The sequence below is a fragment of the Hirundo rustica genome, chromosome 4 (genome assembly GCF_015227805.2).
Source record: "Hirundo rustica isolate bHirRus1 chromosome 4, bHirRus1.pri.v3, whole genome shotgun sequence".
Lineage (NCBI taxonomy): Eukaryota > Metazoa > Chordata > Aves > Passeriformes > Hirundinidae > Hirundo > Hirundo rustica.
The window spans coordinates 36,236,585-36,261,887 of NC_053453.1; the positions used below are offsets into that span (position 1 = coordinate 36,236,585).

The 25,303-nt window shown below is 39.1% G+C and overlaps 1 protein-coding gene across 1 annotated transcript in view; it reads right to left on the minus strand.

Annotated features, from left to right (window-relative positions):
* The window catches only part of PTPRR (protein tyrosine phosphatase receptor type R), a 139,427-nt gene that overhangs the window by 13,242 nt on the left and 100,882 nt on the right, over positions 1-25,303 (minus strand). The window contains exons 7-10 of the mRNA XM_040063343.2: positions 17,700-17,886; positions 11,750-11,834; positions 5,889-5,968; positions 3,663-3,800 (exon numbers count right to left, since the gene is read on the minus strand). Coding sequence (XP_039919277.1) covers positions 3,663-3,800; positions 5,889-5,968; positions 11,750-11,834; positions 17,700-17,886 — 490 coding nt within the window. The remainder of the gene's footprint in view (positions 1-3,662; positions 3,801-5,888; positions 5,969-11,749; positions 11,835-17,699; positions 17,887-25,303) is intronic.

The window sequence follows — 25,303 nt, forward strand, 5'->3', positions numbered from 1 at the left end:
ATACTTTTGCTGCTTTAAAAATAGCCTTGAAAATACAGGTGGGATAAGCTGATGCAAGCCTTTCTAATGAGTGGAGAATTAACATGTTTTTGAAAGTTAACTGAAAAGAGGGAAAAATATGGCAGTCAGAGGGATAAAGTTTTCAGATATACAGAAAATAATATACAAAACCTCAGGACCATAATTAAAAAAGGTAAACTGCCTTAAGCTGTTACTTGGATATAAAAGAAAATTATTCTCTAGTAGGTATATTTTAAACCTGTTCAAACATCAGATATAGTGGATGAGGAGTCTGGTGTCCAGCCTCATGTGTGCAAGCAGGAAGAAGTCACTGCACACAGTATTTATTAGAAACAACCAAACATGGCCCCTCCCCACCCCCAGCTAAACATTCTCTGACAAACAGGAATTATGCATGAAACACTCTCTCACATGACTTTTAATTGATTTTGGCCTTTGTCCTTCCCCCTGTGACAGGGCTGCAGGCTTGGGCTTCCTTCCATTCCCTCTCCTGTCTCCTGGCATGCCCTATCCTATGCCCACTGGGTGCCAAGCTTCATGGGACTGCTCCTGAGGTGGATCTCCACAACTGAGAGGATCTGGCCCTGCCTCAGGCTGGGGCTGGCACCTGTAATTTATCACAGTCAATGTTTTCAACTTGCCAGAACTGCGCCTATTGCAGCCTCATCCCCTGTTCTGCCCAATAGAGAAAGGTTGTCCGAGGTGACATGGTATTTACTGCCTTTACATTCTCTGGACTTAGACTGCACAAAATTAACAATTCTCACATATTTGTGCAGTTGCTTTACTACAACTCTGCTTCTGGGGTATTTCTCCATATAGCTATGCCTATAAATTTATATATTAAAAGTCCCAATAACACAACAGTAAAGAATAATAACAGCAAAGCTTCAATTCCAGAATCCCTTTTTACTCCTGCCCTCTATTTCCTGTCATTACTAACTCAAGCATGAGAGGTACGCCTCTCATGAGAGGCTTGCAGGATTTGCCTTCATATACTGAAATCCTCACAGTTAGCACCAAATCTTTCTGAGTTCTTCCAAAACCTATATTTGGTACCAATACTCAAATAATAAGTAATCTTCAGACTTATATGAAGTCTGTAAAAGGCAGGATTTCTGAATTCCAGAATCTATGTGGCTGTACATATATAAGGGTAGACTATATACAGACCAACCAGGAAAAAATTTTACATGAAATATGACATGAGCGTTAAACAGTGAGTTAACAAGATTGACCTAGATAATTACTGACAATAAGATTTGCATTATCTGAGTAATCTGATGCATCAGGTAGTATTAGTTCTCTCTCTTGCAGAATGCTGTACAAGACTCTTTCCTTACGCTTCCCAAAATGTTTCCTGTTTACCATGTAATGTTTCTACTAAGTTTTGAAGGGAGAATAAATGTTTATTATTGATGTAGTACATAGCTCAATGACAAAAATCAGCTGATACAACAGAAGTCTATAAACTTCTCTATGAAATTATATGTCTGTGACATTCTTACACCCCACGTATTTATCTGAATTCCGCTGCTCAGTAGTTGTGACTAAACTCAGTAATATATGAAAATTATGTATGTCTTGTAAAGCTTTGGAGGACTGTGTTCTAGAATATTAGTACAGAATTAGAGGTGGTCGCCTTCAGTTAGTGATTTATCTCATTCTCTAAAAGAGGGATGGATCACAGCTCAAATAGAGGCTGACTAGTGTTAAACCAACTGAGAAATATGGCCTATACGTGAGAGTCAGTTGTGGAGGTTTATTTGTTCAGAAGTGCATGGGGATGAGTGGATAAATATGCTTGCAGATATGAAGGTATTTGTATGTCTGTATACTGCAGATTTCCATCCCTGAAAATGATGGAAATAAAGTAGACCTCAGAAAGGAAAAAAATACCGAGTGCTGTTATGCTAAATAAGATCTGCTTTTGCCTTCTCTATAGAGCAAATATTTTAACAGTAAAGATAATATGCTGAGCATGGCCAATAAGAGTTTGCTTCCTTTACAATAGCAAGCAAGGTTTTAGGAGGAACCTGCTGACAGTGGGAGAGCTCCTAAGGTTTCTAGACAGGACAGCTTGCACAAACACAGCCTCTCTATATAGCCTGGGAACAACTTGAGATCCCCCACCCTTTCTATGTGAAGGAAATTACTACTGCCAGGCACAGCGATGCCGATAAACACCAGTGCCTAGAGCCTGCGTAACTCAGGTAAACACAGAGCTTCCTGACATGATGAAAACCACTGGGCACTTCTTTCAAGTCATTCTTCTTACACAGTGTCAGATGTGAGTGTTTAAACAGTCAGCATTTCCTCAGTGAAATACTTACTCTTTTGGTCTATTAGCCTGGTCGATTGCTATGCTTTCGTGATTATTCCTAAATGTGGGATTCTGAACACTAACAGTCTACTGCAAAATGGCACCTGGTTTGGGAATACTTCTTGGGACATTTTATGGGACCAACCTACTTTTCATGTAGTTTCTTAAAATCCTCTGGATTTTGAGTTCATGTCAGAAGTCCAAACTCATGCTGAGATAGAGTGAAGCAACAGTCAAGAGCAGAAGAAAGCAGAATTTGTCTACTGAGTGCACATTTAAATGGAGCAGTGAGCCCTGGGAATGCACTCAGAGTCTTGGTCCTTGATCACTCAAACTAGAAACTTTGCCTGAATAAACTCTGTTGCTCTACCATCATGCATCTGAGTTTGAATAGCAGGGGTGTGAGTGTAGCAGGGGAAATACAGCCCTGGTGCTTACATGGCAGTGTGCTGAGACTTGATTGAGGACCTGGGACCTGGGAATCATTACTAAGTCTGGACTCAAGAAAAAAGTGAATCTCCTTTTTTTCTGACTCTCTCTTGTCCATAAGCCCTGTAAACTATTTATTTCTTCACCATTCAGTCTTCCAGAACAGGTTTTGTTTTGGCCTTCTGCATGGGAGAGTAATTTTTGTTCCTAATTTTTGGTAGTCAGAAATATGGACTCTGGGACTATCAAGGAAAGCCTGACAAAAATTTACATAATTACTAAATAAAGATATTGAAGATATAGTTTGGAATTGATGCAAAAGTCATGGAATGGGTAACAGGCAGATAGTTGGCCATTAGCCACTAAAATGCAATTGTCAAGTTTTAATTGATACTAAGGTAAAAAGCATTATTTCCATTCTGTCTAAATTCCTCTGTGGTGTTGGCATCTGGGAGCCTAGACTGTACTTCTGGGATGATCCAGAAGATTTGTAACATTGGGAATGGATTAAATCTCTGACATTATAGCAAAGTGCAAACCTCAGCCATGTCAGAAAACCACTAATCATAGCATTAACCGTCTAGTCTTCATATACCAGAAATTAAAAAGAAGTACAGAGGTGACCAACAGATAAATGAGGTGTTTCTTTAAAAGTTAGGAACCCAACAGCACTGATCTGGAAAATGAATTTTTATTTTTTAATACATAATGGCTTATGATGGCTATCCTATTGCACTTGGCGTATTTGGCTATCCCCTCATTTTTCACACATCTTATTAACAGATTATTTAAGAACCAGTTATCTGCTAGCTTTCTTCTGTATCTTCTAAAGTCCCTTCTGTAGCATGCAGCCATAAGAATAATTTCTCAGTTTAGCTAGTTGTCATACCTCATTTTTTTCTTTCAGCTTTGTGATCATAACAATGACAGGGCTGTCTTCTTGCCAAACCATCTGCCAGAAATCATTCACGGTATTAATCATGGGTCCCTGAGTTGCAATGAATGCCTTCTCTTTACCTCCATATCCCTGGTTTAGAAACAGACACAAAAGAATTTACTTTAAATTCATGTGATCAATCAATATTGCAAGTGAATAAAAGAGCAGAAAGAAAGAGCAGAAAAATTAATCTGAAATAAAATAAAATAAATATTTGAACTGAAAGAAGTTACAACTAAAAGTAGAGCAGATCAGAAATTTTTCAGCAGAACAGTTTTTTGTCTGGAAACAGATTTGATTAACTTAAATGGTCCTGAGAATACAACAATTCCTCTCAAATTTCCCTGCTTACTTGGCTTCTTTTAGCTAACTCCATTTTTCAAGTTATTGGGACTTTCCTCATCCAGTGGTACTTTAATCTATAATTTAAATTGCAGCAGTGTTTACATGCTAGTTTATAGTCAACAAGCCACAGGAGAGAAAAGAAAAACTATAAAACTGGTATCTACAAAGATTCATGACTGGAAAAAACTTTAAAATACATGACTGTTTGTGGAGTCAAAGACTCTGCTATACATGTTTGCTAAGGGAGAAGTGCCTTTATGAGACTTTATAGGAAGAACAACATATATGGGGAGTATAGGGAGTCCCAAGAAACGTGAACATTTAGGAGGACAAAGAAAAGTCAGGCAAACAGTGGGGAAGCAGAAGAGATGGAAAGACAAGAAGAAATGGCAAAAAAAAAAGACACACCTTATTTTTTGTGTGAAAAGAAGTTATGATTTTGTGCAGTGACAGGGTGCCCAGCAGTAAGGCAGGAGAAAGCCTGGCAATGTCTGAAGGGAATGAGTGAATTGAGAACAGCATGAGGTGGTGTGAGAGCTTCTAGCCTTGTGTCTTCCTTTTGGGAGCCTTTCTCCATGACAGCGGTTACTCATGAACCTCAGTGGGATAATCAAGTGTCCTCCTGCCACTCACCAATCTGCCTGAACATACCTTGTCCAAGACAGGTCTGTCAGGATCCTAGCAATCCCAATGATTTTGTATACAGGGATGTGAAATTTCATTTCATTGCTGTGTTGCATTTTTTTCCAAAGTTGCTGACAGTTCACCTAGTGTTAGTAGCAGGAATAATCACTATATGAGAGAGTGAAGGCTGGTGGCGTAGGGAGAAGGGAGACCTCAGAGGACTCAATATGTGGCCTGATTCTTGGATATGACGTTGTTATTGTCCAAATAGAAACACTCTGCTTAGTTACATGACGATGTCTTCATAAGAAATGTTGAAAGTACAGGATGCAAAGTGGGGCAGGGTAAGGGGCATGGTGCTATGTACCTACATATTAATGTACTGTTAATTAAAGAAGGAATATCACTGTAGAGTTCTGTGGCCAAATTTTCATCTCACGATTACGTTTATTCCAGCTGAAGGTCTGGATAATAACTCTAAGGAAAATATTAAATTTTGCAGGTAGAGGACTACACTCCTAAAATATGATTGAAGTAGTTTCTTTGTAGTCTATTTAGCATATACTCTGTCATGAGTTCAAGAAAGCTCTGTGTGTGGGGGTGTGTGTGTCTGTGTGTGTGATCAAGGACTATAGCATACCTGACACTTAGAAATACTGCTTTCCAACAGGGTTCATGCAGGTTATGTCATTTTGTCATGTGACCAATACAGGAAGTAAAATGTGAACGGCTGTGTTGTAGGCACATGTGTATATTTAATATGTCTGTTTATGTTCCTTTTCACAAACTGGTTACAGTATTCATTTAATTAATTAACTGTTGATTTCAGAACTATCAATTGGTATCTTAAAAATACTGGTATCTGTCACTGCTAAAAGGCAATCCTCTTTTCTTTACTGTAAGGCAGTAGATCACTATGAAACAGTAAATACCAAAGTAAACAAAAAGTAATGCATGTGTTTCTCAATGTTTTTTATAAATATTTTGATTATTTTTTTAAATTCCAACCATTTTTGTACATTCATGACTATGTTGTCTTTGTTAGACATGGCTCATGAAATTATTTGTCACACATATGTAGACAAAAAGACTTGGAATTATCAATGAAGATAGGTAAGAATAAAATAAGTAGCACCTTGGCAAAGCCAGTTATTCACATGGCAAAAAAACAAATTCTCAAAAGTACATGTAGAGTGTACATTTACTTACCCTAATGTAGTTAGCATTTATGTAGGTACTCAAGGAGTCAGATGGATTTTTTGGTTTCAAATACACTCTGCTTAGAGGATCTAAGAGCACAAGGAAGATGGAAATTAATAAGAAAACCCATAGTTAGAAGACTTCTAAAGAGAATCAGAGAATTCCTGAAGGAAAAATACCCCTACTGTTATTTGGGGTTGTCAAGTAGTAAAGAATTATGCACCAAATTCTTCCCTCTGCAAAGGATCATCACATGTAACTAAGGCACCCCTGTACTGCACAATGCTGGGCTGTGCAGAACCATCTCTGCGAGCTGTGGGCACTGAAGCAGCACTGCCTGGCCCAGGCAATGTTCAGTGGGGTCGAGTCTGCCCGCGCTGCCTATTGAGCTGGCCTGCCTAGATTGTCTCTGAAACCTGTGTCCTGTCATTGTACATCGGTTCACAATTACACCAAGCCCCTTGAAATTGACTTTGGTACTTCTGCCTGAAGCTGTAGTGTTCAGCGACTACACTGGACAGTTGGATTTAAATTAAGAAAAAGATTCCTCTGCCTGGGATGAAATTAAATAAAATATACGTGTTTTATATCAATTTAAGTTCACTGTAAGGGACTAGACTAGGTAATCCATATTCTTCCCTCCAGTCTTGTGTCCTCATCTGGCACAATTTGTGACCATTCATGTGTACTGGACTGGAGACACAATGCCAAAATACAAGAGTATATTTTCTTTCACACTCTTCTTCAGTCTTGGATGCTTTAGAATGGAGGCCAGCTCTATTGAGTAAAGAGCTGAGGCTTATTACATCCCTCCTGGAGAGGAAGGTTTTGCTTCTTCATTTGTGATGATGTGACACCACTCCCCACCTCCACATAATACCATTTTGGAATTAAAGCAGTATATTCTCAAGTATACAATATAGCAGAAAGGGGGAAGCAGACAGGGAGCGAGATGCCCATGCTGTGTCTTTCTAGAGACACACTTTGACTGTCTTCACACTTTTCCCAAAAGAATATTCTACCCCTAACAAAATGATATAGAAATATTTCTATGCTGAAAAAAGTATTTTATTCTGGCAATTTAGTTAAATATTTAGTTATAATCAGTGGTTTTTTGGACAGTATATGGACACCTATTGGTTTGGAAATAGTCTCTAGGTAGGTCCCTTGCAGAGTGCAATCTAGGCAATGTGTTTAATGATATATATGTGGGCACTGAGCTGGAAAGAGATAGGAGAACACTGTTCAGTGTGTGGCCCTGCTGTTCACATAAAAATATATATAACATATATATACATATGCTGCAGAAAAACCTAGTATTTTCAGAGTTGCTTCTGGATTTCTTTTGTGACTTTTCATCCTGTTCCTAAGAGCATGATACAACCTTTGCAAATCAAAGGAGAAAGAGGAATGATCCCAAACATATTTTATGTCCTTTTCCCACTGGAGGTCACAGGAGCACCTTGGACAGGAGTGGAGCCTTTGTGAACCCAGGATGATGTTTTGCATAATTTATATTCTTAAAATATGCAAATGACTGCATGACTTCAAAGTCTGCACATGGAAGCCTTGTCTTCTGTGGTTAATGGCACTACGTGAACCCTAATTAACTTGTGTTGAAATATCTTTGTACTAGCTTTCCTAACTTTTTTCACTTAGAGTTTTTTTCCCTTAACAATATGAGGACAGGAAACCTCTCATTTCTTTTCAGCACAGAGTGGTTATTAGCTATTTCCACAAATGCCTCAGGCTACGTGGCCTTGAAAAAACACCCGCTTCCTCTAGCTCACACAATGCCTCTGATTCTGGTGTCACTTGACCCCTACCTTAAAAAACCTCTTCTAAGTAGACTCAACATCCAGTTTAATTATCATGTCTTGAGACAAATTCCTCTGTTACTAAGGAGCAGCTAAATCACCCCCACAATTTCTGAGACCTCCTTCCAACTCCAATCAATGAAACAAACTCTGCTTCCGAACAGGAATCTTTTATAAATTAACAGTCATGATCAGTTATGAAATAGGGAAGTGCTGAGCTCTGAGATGAGGAAAACCTGAGCAATGCAAAAGATCCAGAGCCACTAGGCAATCAGACACAAATGGAAGTCATTAGCTTCCTCCTGAATAACAAATACTATGGAGGTAATAATCTTATCCCTAAGGATGGCAAAGTCTTGGAATCTGAAGCTACAGCAGAAAGACAGATGTTGACTGCAAGGTTGAATTCATCAATGTCTGTAAAGCATCTGCAAATGCACTGGTGCTGCTAAGCACTTATAATTACTAATAAAATATGTCTGCTATAGTTTTAACTGAGGCAAAATTACTGCTTTTTTTTCTATATATCTATGAAGTCTGGAATAGTTCACTCAGTAGAGGAGAAGGTGCTTCTTCTTAACTCCACCTTTAACAAATTTTTGTTGTCCTGAATTTATAACATTGGAGGAATAGGAGGGTGTTAAAGGGACTGTAACTTGCCTCCATGAGAGTGCCTGGTGCAGGGAACAAGCAGGGTTATATGGCAGGAGTGCTGGACAACCTCCCGCCATGCCATGGATACTGGAGGATCATTCACTCCATGAACTCCACTGCTGCTTTCATTAGGGAGCAAAACTGGAGCAAATATGATTGTCTCTAGTCAGGACTGGGGAGTCCAAGGTAGCTCAAAAATTTCAGCCTCAAGAGAATAGTTTTCCAGCATCTGTTTATATGTTTTCATAATAAAGTGGTTTGATGATATGATTTAACTTTCCCCTTGTCTTTAGTGGTATGTCAGAGCCAGTGTTGGCACAAGCACTTCAAGCAACAGATTGTGGACTTCTGGGTCTGACCCTTTAAATGGTTTCTATCTTCATGTTAGTGTGAATCTGCTGTTCTGCCCAGGGTGTTTTCATGCAGATATTTGACTTGAGGTTAGTCTTCAGAGAGGGATAGGGAATGGTAAGCTAATGGATGTGTTGCATATACAAAGATAGCCACAGAATAGTGTTAAACTACTTGCTCCTTTGTAAGCAAAAGTCCACGTATACTCTGAAATACCCCAGGAATTCTGCTTCTGGTTTGGGATGGAGAAGTGAGACAAGAAGTAGGAAAGATATAGGGTTGAAGAAGTAGTGGGAGATATAGAAGATAGTAGGAAGCCGAGGTCCTGCTGCAGGGACATGTAATGGGGGATGCAGGAGACAAGCAAAGGTGAAGATGTGGAGTAAGAGGATGAGGAATGAGCAGCAGGGCTGCTGTTCTGCCACACATTCTGGAACATGGCTGTGGTGAGAGATTGAGAAATCTGTGTGCAGGATTGGAAACCTGCTCAGAGGGCGTGAGGAATACTGTAGATTGGTGGCAGAGGGGATGCAGCTAAAGGTACAGAGCAGGAGCTATCAGTGGGCTCACAGTCAGGAGGAAGGATGGAGAAACACTGATCTTAAGGAACTGCTTAGCCACTCAACTCTGATCCCACATTGACCTCTGAGTAGTTGCATTAGAATATTATTGTAATGCAATTAAGACTTAGAAAATTTAAAGTGGCAGCCTGGTGTTTGCATAAGAGTGTTGGCTATGTTACACTGCAACTGAAGCATCTGTCATAGAAATGTAACATCTCCTGTACTTTGTAGTTTTCCATATAGAATAATTTTCAATAGGCATTAGTTGTATTTCACATGAGTGTGTCTGCCTGGGTGTCTGCCTGGCTGACATAAACCTGGCTAACATAAACCTACTCTCATGCACCCTGTCATGGACTTATCTCTTAGAAAATGAGCTGGGTGGAGCTGGCAGGACTGGGCATTTTTAGGATGTCACTTGTCATCACAGGTGCCTCGATTCAGGAGACGCACCCAGTGCTGGGAATGGAAAAGCTGATGTGGGTGTACAAAGCAGCGGGTTGATATCATCTGAGCAGGAAACCAGGAAAGCTGTTCTATTTAATCACTCAAATAATTTCCAAACCTTCTCAGACTGCATGTGAGGTGTGTGAATATTTATTATAAGCATGTGCCTCAATCCTCAAAATATCTTCTTTGGAACACCTGGTGCTAACACACAACAAACCTTCTGATTTCTGTCAAGGACAGTTACAAAGTGTTTGACAGTGGGCAGCTGTGGTGCACATCAGCAGTATGCTTGGATTGAAAATGTGCCGTGGAGCTAGCAGCACATCCTGGCTAACTGGAGGTGAAGACACACAGGCACTCTGGTTCTCAAACTCATCAGCATCAAGTATTGCCTAGCTGTCATGTCCCAATTCAAAACACATGCTACAGCGAAATTGAACTCATCACATTTGCAAGGCATTGCTGGAGGTGAACCTGATGGTGGCTGGGGCAGCCTGAACATGAGATGCTTTGGGAAGGCAGAGTTACTTCCAAAAATCTGACAGTCAGGTAGAGAGGGCTGGTGATATCTTGTCTCCACTGCAGCTGATGGCAAAAGTCCTGCTGTCATCGAGGGGGTCAGGACTTCACCCTCCATGTACACCCTGTTGACACTGGGCCGGACTAAGGGATGCTGAGTTGTCTGATTGTTGGTATCTAACTTGCATTCAGTTACCTTTGTCTTTAATTCCTTTCAATATTTCTTGACTGTACTTGGATGCACACAGCTATTGGTTGCAATAGATAAACTGACCTTGAATACAATGAAAATTTTCCGGAAGGCTGAAGAGAAGCAAGGACTCCACACAAGCTTCTTTTCCAGCTACATATCACATTTCTGAAATTAATCTAGAGGCTGAAGGCCATCAGTTTTCATTAGTTTAACTGCAAGGCCTTGGTGTGATATGAACAGTTTTCAGGTTTGGTGAAAGAAATCTCATCATTTAAGATATGTGAATTTGAATGACTAACATATAACATAGGCTTGCAAGGACATTCTAGAGATGTTTAGAAAGCAAATTTCTAGTTGATAGGATATGCTTTAAGTTTAAAAGTATTCTTCATTCCAATCCTAGGCAAAGAATTTACATTTTTCTGTGGGAATGTTCTGTAATATTTTGAATCACTGAACTATTTCACTTTGGTGATGTCAAAAATTATAAAAGCTCAGCTATTCATGTCTATATTTAGTGTAATGTTAAAACTTCCACAACCTATTTTGAAACAGAACACAAAACAAAATGTTTAATAAAGGAGAAACAGAATATCTCATTATCCACCAACAAATGTTATGAAAATAGCTGCATTTCAGAGAAACAGCTATTTTGAAGGAAAACTATTCCACTGAAAAGTTTTCAATCACCTCCAATTATAACAAAGCAATTGAATATGAATTTGGGCCAATGAAAATACAGAAGCAGTATAGCGAGGCAGTAACAAGTTAAGAGCAAGGAAGAGGCAGCACTCTTGGAATGTAAACAGATTTCCACAAAGAGAGTTTAGTGCATAGAGAAAAAAAAAAGCAATCACCAGAGGACCTGTAAAGATAGAAACCACTACAAGACAAGATAGGTTGTACTTGCTTTTTGTAGTCTGGGTTTTTTTAGTCCCAAGTATCTTGACCCAGCCAGAGGAGGGAATTCAGTGACTGCAAGATGCTTTGGGCTATGATAAAGAGCTACTGCAAGTCATGGTACACCTCACTCTCACCATCTGCCTGTGCTGCCTTTCAGAAAAAATCAGCATAAGCCAGGCTTGCCCTTCAGTACGTGGCTGAGATGCTGCCAACCTGCATACCTACCAAGGCATCCAGTGAGAGTTCTGCATTTGCCAGTCCTATAGCACTGGGCTTCTGTTCTCTTTCTATGTGCATTATAAATACAAGTATGAATGGGTACACATCGAGCAAATATAAAGACAGTTAGATTCTCACAGCAATATGTTCTCAAAGCAGGACTAAATATCATAGCACAAAACCATGGGCCAGCTCACTTACTTGGCAGAATTGTTTTATAGCGGTTTTTAGTTCCATGACTCGGGATGTCAATTTCTTTGGGATCCACAAAATTCATTGGTATTTCCTATAAAAAATAAATTAAATCAGACTGACGTTTCCAAAGGAGCTATGCAGGAAATTATCACCAGAAGGCCATCTACTGTTACACAACTGTCTCTTAACATCAAAGTTATTAAGAAAAAAAGTGGTTCCCACCTCAAGCCTGTCAACACCCTTCCTTTAATGAACACAGGGAGTCACATATTGAAGGGGTGACTTCCAAGGAACACTTCTGATGAATTATTAAAAAAAAAAATTATGGGATTAGGACTGAGGTTAAAATGCACTATAGTTCCAGAAAAGTGGAGTTCAAAAGTACAGTACTGTGGCAAAAAAGAGCAATACTTTACATAACTGGGGGAGGAACTTTAAAAATAATTATATATTAATATATGGCAAACTTAAAAAAAAAAATTGTGCTAAGCCCATAACAATAAATTCAAAGACCTCACTTGCCTTTTATTTAAACTATTAGAATAAAGTGCCTTAGTCTTTTGCATTCAGACTCAAGAGTAATAAAAATCTGAAGTAATTTCTTTTGCTTCTCATTTTCATCTTTTAGTGACTGATTTATATTGCAGATGTGCAATGTAAATTAATTAAAATTAATGTGGCAGTTTCAGGTTTCAAAAATACACAAATGATAAACTCCTCATAAATTTAAAATTACTGTTTTTCAAACTGTTTGTCAGTGTGGAAAGTAAAAATGCCCAAAATTTGCATTGAACGAAATGTTTAACTTGGTTTAAGGGAGAGTAAGAACAATTTTGATTTTGAGGTCCTGAAACGATGTTTCTACTGTTGAATAAAACGAACCCTTTTAAAATGGCAGGATGAAACATGCAGGGGTTTGTTGTTTTCACGATTGTGGGGGATGTTTTACCAACTAAAATAATCTGACAAAATCACATTAAAAATGCTTCAGTTTACTCAAATCTTCATTTTTATGCTGATTTTTTTTTTTTGGCCACCCTTATTTAAATTATCTTAGAGTAAGCTGGAGTTCAAGCTTCAGTAAATTAATACTTCTTGAAAGAACTCTCATAACTAGAGACTTGGAAACATCATGCTAGCCTGGGACATTTAGCCTAAGAGACACTGGCATATTATGTAGTCACCTCTTAGAGACACATAGGAACATGAGGAGGATCTGTTGGGTTGCATCACTGGAAAATTTACTTAAGGATTTTCCTCCAAAATGACTTGGTTTCTACTCAGAGGTGCAGGCCTGCCCAGTACTTCGGTACAGAAGAGATGCATGGTCCCTGTCCTTCAGACACAAGCTCTGGTCCTGCCCAGCATGACGACCTCTGCAGAGTTTTTTTTTTAAAGGAATGTGATAAGGCCTCTAACATCTTGTCAAGCATATACCCAACAGCAGATTTTCCCATGGGTTCACCAAGCAGGGGAAGCTACCCTCTCACTTCACTGCTTGAAGAGATGGCAAGGGAAGTAAAACTTAGATGGCTCATACTGAAATGTTGTGATTTGTCTCCACTTCCCAACTTGGCTTCCGAGCATCTTACTATGTGAGGTTCCACCTGTGTTTATTTTTCTACCTTATGTCCATGCATTTCATGGACTTTTATTCTTCCCCTCTCCTTCATTCAGTGTCTTCCTTGATCTCTTCTTGGTCTTCAGCTGACTCCTCAAAAGAATGACTTGCTGTGTCAGGCCTGTCAAAGTGTTCCTACTAAGGCATACCTTCCTTGCAGATACTTAACCCAATCCTGTACTGCCATCCATATGATGGCTGTCCTAAGTTCAGGATCTTCTCACTTCTAAGATTTAATTCTTGCATAAATCTCATCCCCACTACTTCAGGTCAAACCATCTCAGCTTCATCCTGCTTCCTTATCCGCAAAACTACAAAATGAGCTCCCATACCCTCCTCATACTCACTTTTGACTTCAACCACTTCCCAATGGTGAGCTCTGTCTGAGACTCTTACCCTTGGCCCTTGGGCTCTGAATTGTTCCAACTGGCTGACCTAGAGCTTCCCTAGCTCAGTTCTGGCTCAGTACAAACACCACCAGTACATGGCCTCTGAAAGGTTTCTGTGCTAAACTATGCACCGAGTGACAGAGAGCAAGACACTAAGGTTGTGCTTCATGGGATCTCTGTCTGTCAGCTACAGAGACTGGAAGAAGATGGGTGAGGAAGAGTCCTCTGCCCATCCAAGTGATGGCGGTCAGTGAGGGTCTTCCAGATGCCTGGCTATCTCCCTTACTATGCCTGCTGAAATTTTTAAATCATTCTTCTTTTGGCAAGTTACTGACAGATGCAAAAATACCACCAAGTTGAAAACAGAAACAAATTTCTTTGGGTCAACCAGTACCATTTAATAACATTAATCACTTACATCCTGTAAACACTTTCTAATCAGTGGTCTCCTCCCAGTAGTAAGTACTTGTGAGTCCAAGGGCACAGACAGAAATCTAACAATACACTGTGGATCACAGCCACAGACAAGTCACTTATTCTGAAACTTGTGAGAAAAAAGAGTTTATTCCAGAAAAAAAAAAATTAGGATAATATGGTGATAACAATCCTGCTAACAGGGGAGCAAATAAGCCCAGCAGACTGCAAATAGCAGGAACATATGCAAAATAGTATACAAACTCTGTAGCTGTATAGGCAACATATATATAAAATTTTTTTATTACACAAATTTATTTAATTAAATAATTGCAAATAATACATGAACTGCACACTTTCCTGTGCTCAGTCACTTGCATGCAATTATAGATGCATATGCATGTTGCTCATGGGCTGGTTTCCCTCTCTGAGTGATACCTTCTAATAGCAGCTATTCTGGATCACATAAAGTTTTAAATGCTGCTCATTCACTTGAAGAGGTATGATTAGGATCTCTGAAAGCATTCAAGAAAATGTGGCAACATTTAGGAAAATTCAGGCAGGTAGTCATTATACCTATCCCTCCATTTTTATGAGGACCTAATTTTATAGATTTAATGATCAGGCACTTTCCCATGCAGGACTTTATCTTGACATTTGGATGTTTTGGGAATGAATTTTATCTTCTGTCACCAACTTTACATATTTTGTCCTTTGAAGAGTAGCACCTCAGGTTACTAAAAGAAACATATATGCCGGGCAAATTATGTTTCTTCCTCCTTGCAAATCAGGTATAGTCTCTCAACGAAATATACCCTTTAATTAAGTAATGTCCCTTTAATTGTTAATGAAAAAAAGAATATGAAGAACTAAAAATAACCTGAAACTGCTCCTGTTTTAATTTTCCACTGAAAACGTCGAACCTTTCTCCACTTTTCTCACATTTGGAAGTTTTTCATGAGAGCTAATAATTCCAGGAGACTGCCTTACTGTATTTCTTCAGCTAGTTATAATGAGCTGTGTGAGTAGAATGGCTGAGGGTTATATACTGCATCCTTTGCATGCCTCAAGTTTCTACCTGAGCTATTATCTGCAGCAAGGAACATAGTAAACAGAGACTGTTCAACAGCTTCGTCTTAAAACACTTTTTTTGGGATGTTTAAAAAGAGAATAGATATGTCATGACCTTTTCAACAAAATTCTGTGGAAACACTGAATCGCCAAAGCCATGTTGTGCCCCGCTGAGGGACAAATAAAATGTGACTCTGTCTCCCCAAGGACAGTACAACTGCTGTGTGAGACGATTTGGGTAAATAGGATTCTATGAGGTTCCAATTTGTCTGTACAAACTGTCTCCTAACATGGGGGCTTAAGCATGATGAAGTTATTTCCTCTGACTTGCCTGCCTAAGCAGCAGAATGGCAGAGAACCTATGGCAAAACTGGTGATAAAAGTGTGTGGGAGGATTGTAATTTTTTCTGTATACACTATCTGTCCACGTTTTGGTAGAAGAACTGAGGGATTTACTTTTCTTAAGTAAATGACTTTCACTTTAAACTTTGCATTTTAAAGGTAAGTAAAAGGGCTGCTCCATAGCATGCAATTATTCATAATGAAAAGCAATTTTTAGTGTAAGATGACACTTATCATCTATTGATTCACATGCACAAATTGGAAACAAAATGAAACCTAAGGGATCACGTGTTCTGGCATGTTTAATTTTAATTCCTTCCAATTTTTCTGTTTTAGATATCAGATTTCTAGACATACAGTTCTCTGGATCAATTCTGGAACCCTTCTGAAAACCTGCTACCTCTGGCCCTCTGATTCCTCAGCTGCTGAAGCACAACCACTACATTATATCTCTCCAGTTAATACATCAGTAAGTGCATGTATGGACTCCTTTAGGATTCCTGGATGACTACTAGCTTACTTTTATTAATTTTATTGATTTGTTATAGAATTCCTTCCACTGATGCTTCAATATCAGATGGAACCTCTAGTATCCTGCTCGAACCTGGCCCTGTTACAGATGTAGGACATTCCTAAGTTCTTCTATGGTCAATGCAGATGCAAATAATGGAGTCACTTCTCACCTACTGGTTCAAATCCCCCAAATCACTTTTCTACCACTTTGACCATCAATTGATCTTTGTATTCTTTAGTAAGCATCATGCTTTTGATCTGTTTAAACATGAAGTTATGATTTTTTCAAATTCAAAACCTTTTTTGCCCTGCCTTAGTCAGCTTTCACATTCAAGCAGCATCAGTTTATGCTCTTCTCTATTTCCCTTTTAAAAAGCACCTCCTTTTTTTCTGACAGCTTTTTCATTTGAATGTTTTGCAATATCAGACTTTTTCAGGTCTTCTTTAAGTAATATGTTTTCCTTGACTGAGTTCTTCTGCTCTGACTTTTTTGCACCTGGCTGTTTTCTTCATTTTAGGTTCTTACCTTTTTTACTAATATATACACTTGTAAAACACTTCAGGTTTCTTTGTCTTGAGTATATTTGGATGCTGTATGGTATGCTTCTTAAAGGTATTTTGGACATTGGGAAAAAAAAAGTCCCTTTTGGACAGGGTGTCTGGGTGCCCCATTTGCGCCAAAAAAAAATTTACAGTGACTAAAAATCTAGTGTTCAAATTGCAAACATACATGGTGCTTACATGGGAATAAACAAAATCTTCAATTATTACTGTGTTTTCATCATAGCCTTTATGATCTCTTTGAAACTGTCACAGTGTTACAGTTCTGACTGTTTGCACTGTAGCTCTATTATAATACTTAGCCCATCTATGATGGGACTTCAAACCAAGAGGAATCTGTATTATCCATGGACAAAACTGACTGACTTATCTGTCTTTAGTGCACTGTAGCGGCTCTCTCTCTCCCTCGGAGCCCATGCTCCATTTCAGCTAGCTTGAGAGAGAAACCACTTCAGAAGGAATCTTCTTTCTGGGGCCTTAAAGCTACCCAGAGGCAAACCTTCTCATTTGGAGAGAGCAGGCATCCATCGATGGCAAAAGGAAAGAGTCTGCTCTTTGTCTGGGGGGGATCAGGGCTTTATTCTGGGGTCCTGCCCCTCCAGAATCCGGAGCTCCGTCCAATCCCCGTTCCCCGGTGGAAGAGAGCGAGCCTCTGCCCATCTGACGGCTCTTTCCCCAGGGGGACGGGCCTAGAGGCAGGGACAAACCACTACCCAATCAGGGACAAAGTGGGAATGGAACAGAGTTGGGTTACATTCCAGTGTGGGGGGATGGGCGGGGCAGAGGAGCAGGGACAAACCACGTGATACAGTTTCCAGGGAAACAGAAGAAACATTACAAAACCCAATATAAAAATGAAATAGAATATAAACCCAATTAACGCACTACAACAGTGTGCAAACATAAAACGTGAAACTATCTAATCTACCCTTTGGAAATGATTTGTACCTTGACATTAAAGTGTTGCCTGATTATTTTTTCCCCACAGTTTCTGTTATGCCACTTATGTCAAAAATCCTCATTTCAAGCGTGTTGTTAAACTCACCATGAATTCTGTTTGAAGCAAATGAGAACATGCAACTGTGTCTCGAAGCTGCTGCCGTGTCAGGACGCGGCCAGCTGACTGCAGGTATTCCATCGCTACTTTTTCACGTGGGGTTGGCACAGTGACGAAAGGTTCAACACTTCCCAAGCCGCTCATATCCAAAGTCAGTGAGACATTGGATCCTCGTCTGCATTAGAAGATAATTCAAATGGTTATATGAGATCTGTGTTACTGTAAATCCCATACTCATGAAGCTGATCCTGAGTTATTTATGCACCCTGACTTTCTCTATAGTCAGTGGTGGATTTGGGCATGCAAAGACTGCAAGACTAGTTTCACTGATACCACCAAGCAGATGGAAAACAAAGTACATCCTACTTCTTCAGTCTAACAATCAATGTTAGATTGTGCGCTACGGTCAACTATTTGAATTATTCTAAGAAGGAGAAACAGCTCTTTATATGCTAATTTATTGCAATGAATGTTGAATGTGAATATGGTATCTTGGTAAGGAAGAAATATTTCACAGAAAAAAGCACAGGGAATATACTTCTAACTGATACACATAACAGTGTGAAATAAATTCATAGTTATGTCAGGTGAATGTCTAAGAATTTACTGAAATTAAATATACATAATGGAGTGGAAAAATTTGATTAAAATGGCAGAAATAAGTGAAAGGCAGTGTAAACATTGTAACTACCAAGACAGTAGTCAATGTCTCATGTTAGACAGAAGGGAAGAGAGAGGCAATAAACCACAGTAAAGGATCTGTGTCTGAGGAGACGGAATGGTCATAGACTTAAAAGGGGCTATTTGGAAATGCCTAACATCTCTTACAGGACAATAAAATTCATAAGTTCCATTTCTACAGGAAAATAAAGTTGGATTCAGTAAGAACTTCGAGCCAAGGAAATACAAATACAAATACCACATTTGTATGGGGCTTGGTCTGAGTTCTATTCTTTTGGGTGCTTTCTCAAAACAGCGCTTAAGAAAACTAGCTTTTTTTTTTTTTTTTTTTTGCATTTTCAAACCATCAATCAAACATTACCTACTAGACCCCTGACTTTAGGCATATTGATTGCAAAAAATCCATGATCTGCAAATTGTGATGACTAAACACAAATTTATAAGCATTTATCAAAGATTTTGTGTTAACTAAGCAGCAATCAGTCCTATAAGACTGACAGATTCCGCTTGCTGAGCTGGACTTCAGATGCCCAGCTCATTTAACATTTACCAAGAAGCTATGCACTTACAGAGATATGAGAACACCAGTTTGATTCCTACCTCTTCACATCATTGTCTCCCCATTACGGTGTGCTTACAAGGAAGTTCTTTGAACTTTCAGTCACTCTATCATGCTTGGATATACACAAACATAAGATTGTCTCAAGTCTCTCCCAGTCAGCAGTACCAGCACTCACACCCAAATCCAGTGATAGTCTGGGAAGTGAGCACACCATGATGGCTGCTCTCAGCTGGATCCTGCAGGGGGTGCTGGCTCATATGCCCATCCCATTTCCCTGGGGACTGCCCCAGACTGGGGGGGGAAATCAGTTCCTAGCTCCACACCACTTCTCAAGGAAAACATCCTCTCTGTCACATGTTTCTTCTGACCATGACTAGCAGTTTATTCCATGGAAAAAGGCAGTCCCTCAAACAAGTGGCTCTGAGTGCATATATTGCAAATCCAATCTTTTGAAAACCATCCAGAAATCCACAGAAGAGCTGTGCAATGAATCTCTCCAGATCTGTTTAGGCTACCTTTGGTTGAGAAATGGGTAGCAATTTAGATTCAGACATTCTTCTGGGAGAGCCTAGTGGGATTTCCTAATATAGAGGAAAAGTATTCCCATTGTCCAGTAACAAAGTGAAATTGTTAATATTTTCTTTGGCTGTTACATTGTTATAACTGACAGTCTTGGCAACAGGGTGATTTCCTTTTTAACAACAACAAAAAATATACCTGATCTAATTATAACTGTGAGTTTACAGTTTTTACCATTTATGGGGATTAATGATGAACACTGGTCTTACTTTGGAAAGAAGAACCATCTTTAATGCATTAAAAGGTACACATTGAAAAAAATCTGAATATAAAGGAATCTTCTTAGAAGTTCATAAGAGGACAAACAATAGATCACAGTTCTAGAGGTAATTCTTCCATAAATATGTGTATCTCAAATAATCCTTTTGAAGATATAGTCTTCAATTAATAAAATTAATTAAATATTGCATATATATATATTAGAAATGTTATAACCAATATAAGCATTAATCACACAGACTTCTTTATTGCATTCTTTATGCTGAGGAACAGGGCTGGAAACAGAACATTTTTCATTTTCTTGAAAGAGGAGGGAGGGCCTGAACCATCATGTTCTAGTAGAAGATGCTTATAGTTTCAGGTCCTCCTCTAGACTCTTTGGATTCCCAATGTTCTTCTAATACTTAAATTCTTCACTCTCTGTTGAAGAATAGAAAGCAAGAATTCTCTTTTACTACCTGGATAAAAAGAGGTTACCTATTGAGCTCACCTTTTTCCACCTTACTAGGAGAGAATGCACAAGGCCAGCAACAAGGACGTACCACCTAAAACAAAGCCCATTTTTGGTATTTATCGCTTACCTACATTAAGTTTTGAATAAGGAAATCCCAATCAGACCAGTGACACTTCAAGTCAGACTCATTTTACTTGGAGATACATTATATATATCTATATATATGTGTAGGTATGTATGTATGTGGGTATCTCCTAACTGGTATTTTTCCACTTCAAATTAGAGTAAGGGACCCATACACATGGATTTTCCCTTACTTCTCCTGGCCAAACTTTTTTTTTTTTTTCCCTTTTAAATAACTTTATATTCTTTATGTTCCCCATGTGAATAGTCTGGGCCAAATAAGAGAAGATTTTGTTATGATACACCTACCCCAGCATCCTCTCGAGGTTGTGTCTTGATAGGGAAGAGTACCATGTGAGGAATCTGAGGAATTGTAAACATTTGTGACAACATAATATTAAAATTGTCAGGAGACTAACTCTTCCGAAGTTTCACCAGCTGGGACAGCCACCTCATCACAGGGTACGTGAATAAGTGCAATCAGGAAACCACTTGTGTCTGTGTATTGTCTGGATTCCCAGAGGGGGGTCTTACTGCATACTCACAGATCTCTTTTCAGTTGGATAATAGGAACAAGTCCACTGATGAGAATTCACTAGAGTATTTTAAATAATACATTTATAGGGGTGGATTTTATTACAAGGCATGACAAAAAAAAAATTTTAAAAGCAATGTTTGTTTGAAAATTCTCGAAAGGAAGCTCCACCTGTCCACCTTGGAGGGCCACCAGGTTACTAAAGCCCTACTAAACATTAGTGAGGTCATTTCCAGGTCTCCCCTGACCCTAAAATTAAACCATAGATGGAGATTATGAAAATCCAATTGCCCTACACATTTTCCAAGTTGTTTATTTGAGATGAATAATTTATTTAAATACACATTCCCATATTTATTCAGCACTCCTGAAAAATGCGACACCCAGATTCCTGAGCCTTGGCTTCTCATTCTCTCTCTAGTGGTTTTGGAAGCAGTGGTGATGGCTGCTGCCCTCTAGGAGTCATTGCCCTCTGACAAGCTGGGTCAGGTGTGTGGGTGAAGAAAGCCATCAATTAGCATGAATGGTACAGCTGGATGCAGTTGCTGGGGAGAGAGTTTGCTTTGGGTCCTCAAATCCTGCTTGTACCAGGGAAAATTCCACAGGGCTACTCTTCTTGTGTTTTACTGAAGAGAAAAATGTTGTAGTGTGTTATTTGGGTTTATATTGTATTTCATTTTTATACTGGGTTTTGTAATGGTTTCTTCTGTACCACCATGTATCACAAGATTTGTCCCTGCTCCTTCTCCCCTCCCATTGCCCCACATTGGAAGGTAACCCAACTCTGTTCCACTCCCACCATATCCCTCATTGGGTGGTGGCTTGTCCCTGCCTCTAGCCCCTTCCCCTTGGATAAAAGCAAGGAGAGCACATGGATCTCTCTCTTCGCTCTTGGGACTGGACTGAGCTCCAGACCCTGCAGTGGCAGGACCCCAGAATAAAGCCGTGATTCCCCCTGGACCAAGGGCAGACTCTTTCCTTTTGCCATCAACGAGGACCTGCTCTCTCTAAAGAAAAAGGTTTGCAGCCTCTGGGATCTTTAAGGCCCTGAGGAAAAAAATCCTTCCAGCTGTGGTTTCTCTCTCAAGCTAGCCGAGGCAAAAATGGAGCCGGGACTCCAGGAGAGAGAGAGAGCCACGTCAGAAAAACACCACAATTCCCCTGTACCTTTTGTTTCTTTGGTGTTCACAGATTAGGCTTAGACATGTGTCCTGAGTCTCTCACCTCGCAGGTCCATCTCATCAGCAAGTGCATGGAGTGCAGGTGGGGTTTGCACTGCTGTAACTGCACTGGGAAAGCACAGCTAGGCACACACTTTCCAGCACTCACTCCCTTACTGCTGCCAGGCTTCACCTGCCTATCTAGTTTTATGTTTCAGTAGAGCAATTCAAAGGAAAAAAAAAAAGTATAGTTGGAAAAAAGAACAATGGAAAAAATACAGTTCTCAGCTTTCTTTCTACTTTTAGCAAAATAGCTGAGAGAAAACATGATCGTGTAGAGGAACTAAAGTGATATGTAAAACTCCAGTGAAGTGTGAAAAGTACAGTTAAGTAAAAAAGAATTTAGAATTGTTATTAGTCCTCTGTACCAATAGAAAAGAAATAAAGATAGGAAACTGTGACTTCATCAAGAAAAATCAGCATTGAAAAAAGGAAAAGTAGAAGTACAGAGAGGTTAAAATAAACTTTTCAAATGACTGAAGATATTGCTGTTTTCTTCCTGCCTTGGGCAAATAGTAATATGGATCATCTAATAAACAACTGAGACATCTTTTCACAAATGAAGATTTGTAATATCCATTACAGACAGTCCTGAGAAGGTTAAGAGATGACTCATTGAAGCAATAATTTGGTAAGTGTTAAAGTAACATTCACAGTACTATTAAACAGTAGCTTCTAACACATAAAGACAATTTCTCTATTTTACCAAAATCCATATATATGATTCTCGCTGTGTATTTGCTAGCCTGAAATATATATCCACCATGTGCTGCTGATATTACTGGATATCTTGGGGAAGTAGGGCTGAATGAAAGTATGGTTACATTAATGGGTATCTCTTGATTTTCTTCTGAGCATCAGTATACTATCTCAAACAAGACTTCTAAGAATACAATAAAAATCCATTATTGACCATCCCAATTTGAAATATGAAGATTCATTTTTCTTACATCTACATTCTTTCCTTGGAAATATAGAGCTCATAAGTTTTAATTTTCTGTTGTGCTGCAGCACATATTGAAGAATATTCTGATGAAAAACTCTATGAGTTCTGACAATATACCATACACATGAATGTAATTATCCTCTTTACTCTTACTTTCCACAATGGTTAATCAATACCATCTGTATTAGTTTGAGAAAATCATGAATTAAAAATCTTTACCTAAGTACGTGAATGTCATCCTAACGCATAAATATTTGCACGTAGTATTTATTGCACATACCGTACCTTTAATTTTTACACTCTGAGGTGCCTTATGAAGCACTCATATACAGATGCCATGCTTGGCAGACCCATGATGAAAACTCAGTTTCCCAAATGCTCTCTGCTTTACCTGCTAACAAGTCTGGGTTTCACTGGAACAAGAGCTGTGGCTTTTAGGAACCCCTCTGACCCAAGGTTATTGACATTATCAACAAACCAAAGCTGTATCACACCCCAGACTGAAATACTCAAAAATCAGAAGCTGAGTTCAACCAACTAACAAGGCCAAACAAGAATTTACTTTGCATTATAACCAGTCTAAATTGATAGAACCTGATTCCCTGAAGGATCTAGTCTGCTTAGTTCATCTGGTTATTTTGCAGCCACTTTATTATGCATAAAAATAAAAAAATCAGGACCTTAATTCCACCTTCAGCACATGGGTGTGCAGTAGGTCAAAACATGACTTTCCCCACTCTCCTGCTATCCCCTGACATACCAGCGCTACTTAAATCACCACTAATTACCTACTGACTTCTTATCAAGCACAGGAACATTAAACCTCTCTTTTCTTATGGATTCCTAGCCTCATTTCCAAAACCTTATTCCTCTCACAGATAAACATTCCTCTGGCTCTGATTTTTCCTCTCCAGAGAAGAGATCCTAGACAGATAAGTAGATATTAGCCCAATTTTCCACACAGATGATTAACAATTAAATGGTTAATATCACTGATATTTATATTATTTCTACTCTGTCTTGCAAATATCTGCACCTGAGACAAATCCTGTAGCCATCGGTATGAACAGCCCCATCTCACCAAACCAAGGACCTCATTTACAGAGGCTAATTGGATATAGCACTAAAGTTAATACCTATCACCTGAAAGCCATAGATGGAATATATTTAAGCTTAGGACTCTAAAAAAGGCAATAATATGAAGTATGCATCTTCTTGGGAAGAATATCTGCTATTTCTGTTTGCTCTGTCACACAGCTCTCCTCACAGTATTCCAGTGTTGTATTTTTATTTTTCTCTATTTGTCACTCTTAACACTGATGTTTTCTGACTCTGAGGAAGGGGTCTGGAAATGACAGTAAGCCGTGTACCTACTGAAAGAAGAAGAGGGATATATGGCTGAAACAAAACTTCCACTCCTTCCTGCTACAAGATGTCTCCTGGCAGCAAAATTCATCTCTCTCTGAGACCACAGAAACGGATCTGGAGTCTCAGCTATGAAGTTTAAATAGCTTTTTCGAGAACTGGAGGCATTTCGTGTTCTCTCCAGAGGTCTGATCTTGTTCCCACAGCCACGAGCAAGAGGAGGCCAATGCATCTAATGCTAAATTGCAAACAATTCTCAGGATCTACTCACAGCTCAGCAGGTCAAAACGAGCTGAGGAAACAGTTTTGACAAGTACTTCTGGATTAAGTTTTAAGCAATCAGTATCTGGTTAGGACAGGAATGGCTCAATATCCTGTAGAGGAAAACAGCTGACACGAGTGTAGTTTCAATTTTCCCTCATTTAATCAGGCTTTCTAATGTTCTGCCAATTCACTCCTGTTCTGCCCTCGATAAGGCAATGCTGCTCAGCCACGGGAACTGACTGTTCAAAAATGCAAAGCTTAAACAGTCTCCCATCTTTTCCTGTAGATTATTTCTACAATCAAATTGCATTTTGTCACGCAATAAAATTTGAATGGCAACATAAAGCTCTGTTTCTGCTCCATAGTCACATATATCTGTCTGCAGCATGACTCAAAATTGAGTTAAATGTTCAGAAGTAAAAATAAATGAAGATGCTAATTTGTTGTGCTTATTTGAGCTGTTTATTCCAAGAGCTAAACAAATGTTTACCAATTTGTGGTTAATTTTCTTTAGATGGCAGAGCTTTAATTGAATTCAGTCTTGTTTATTACTATTCTTATCTGCTTGCATTGCAACATTGCTCTATTTTGTATGGGAGGCCTCACTGCACAAACCTACTGGATGACCTGTTCTCTCTCTGATT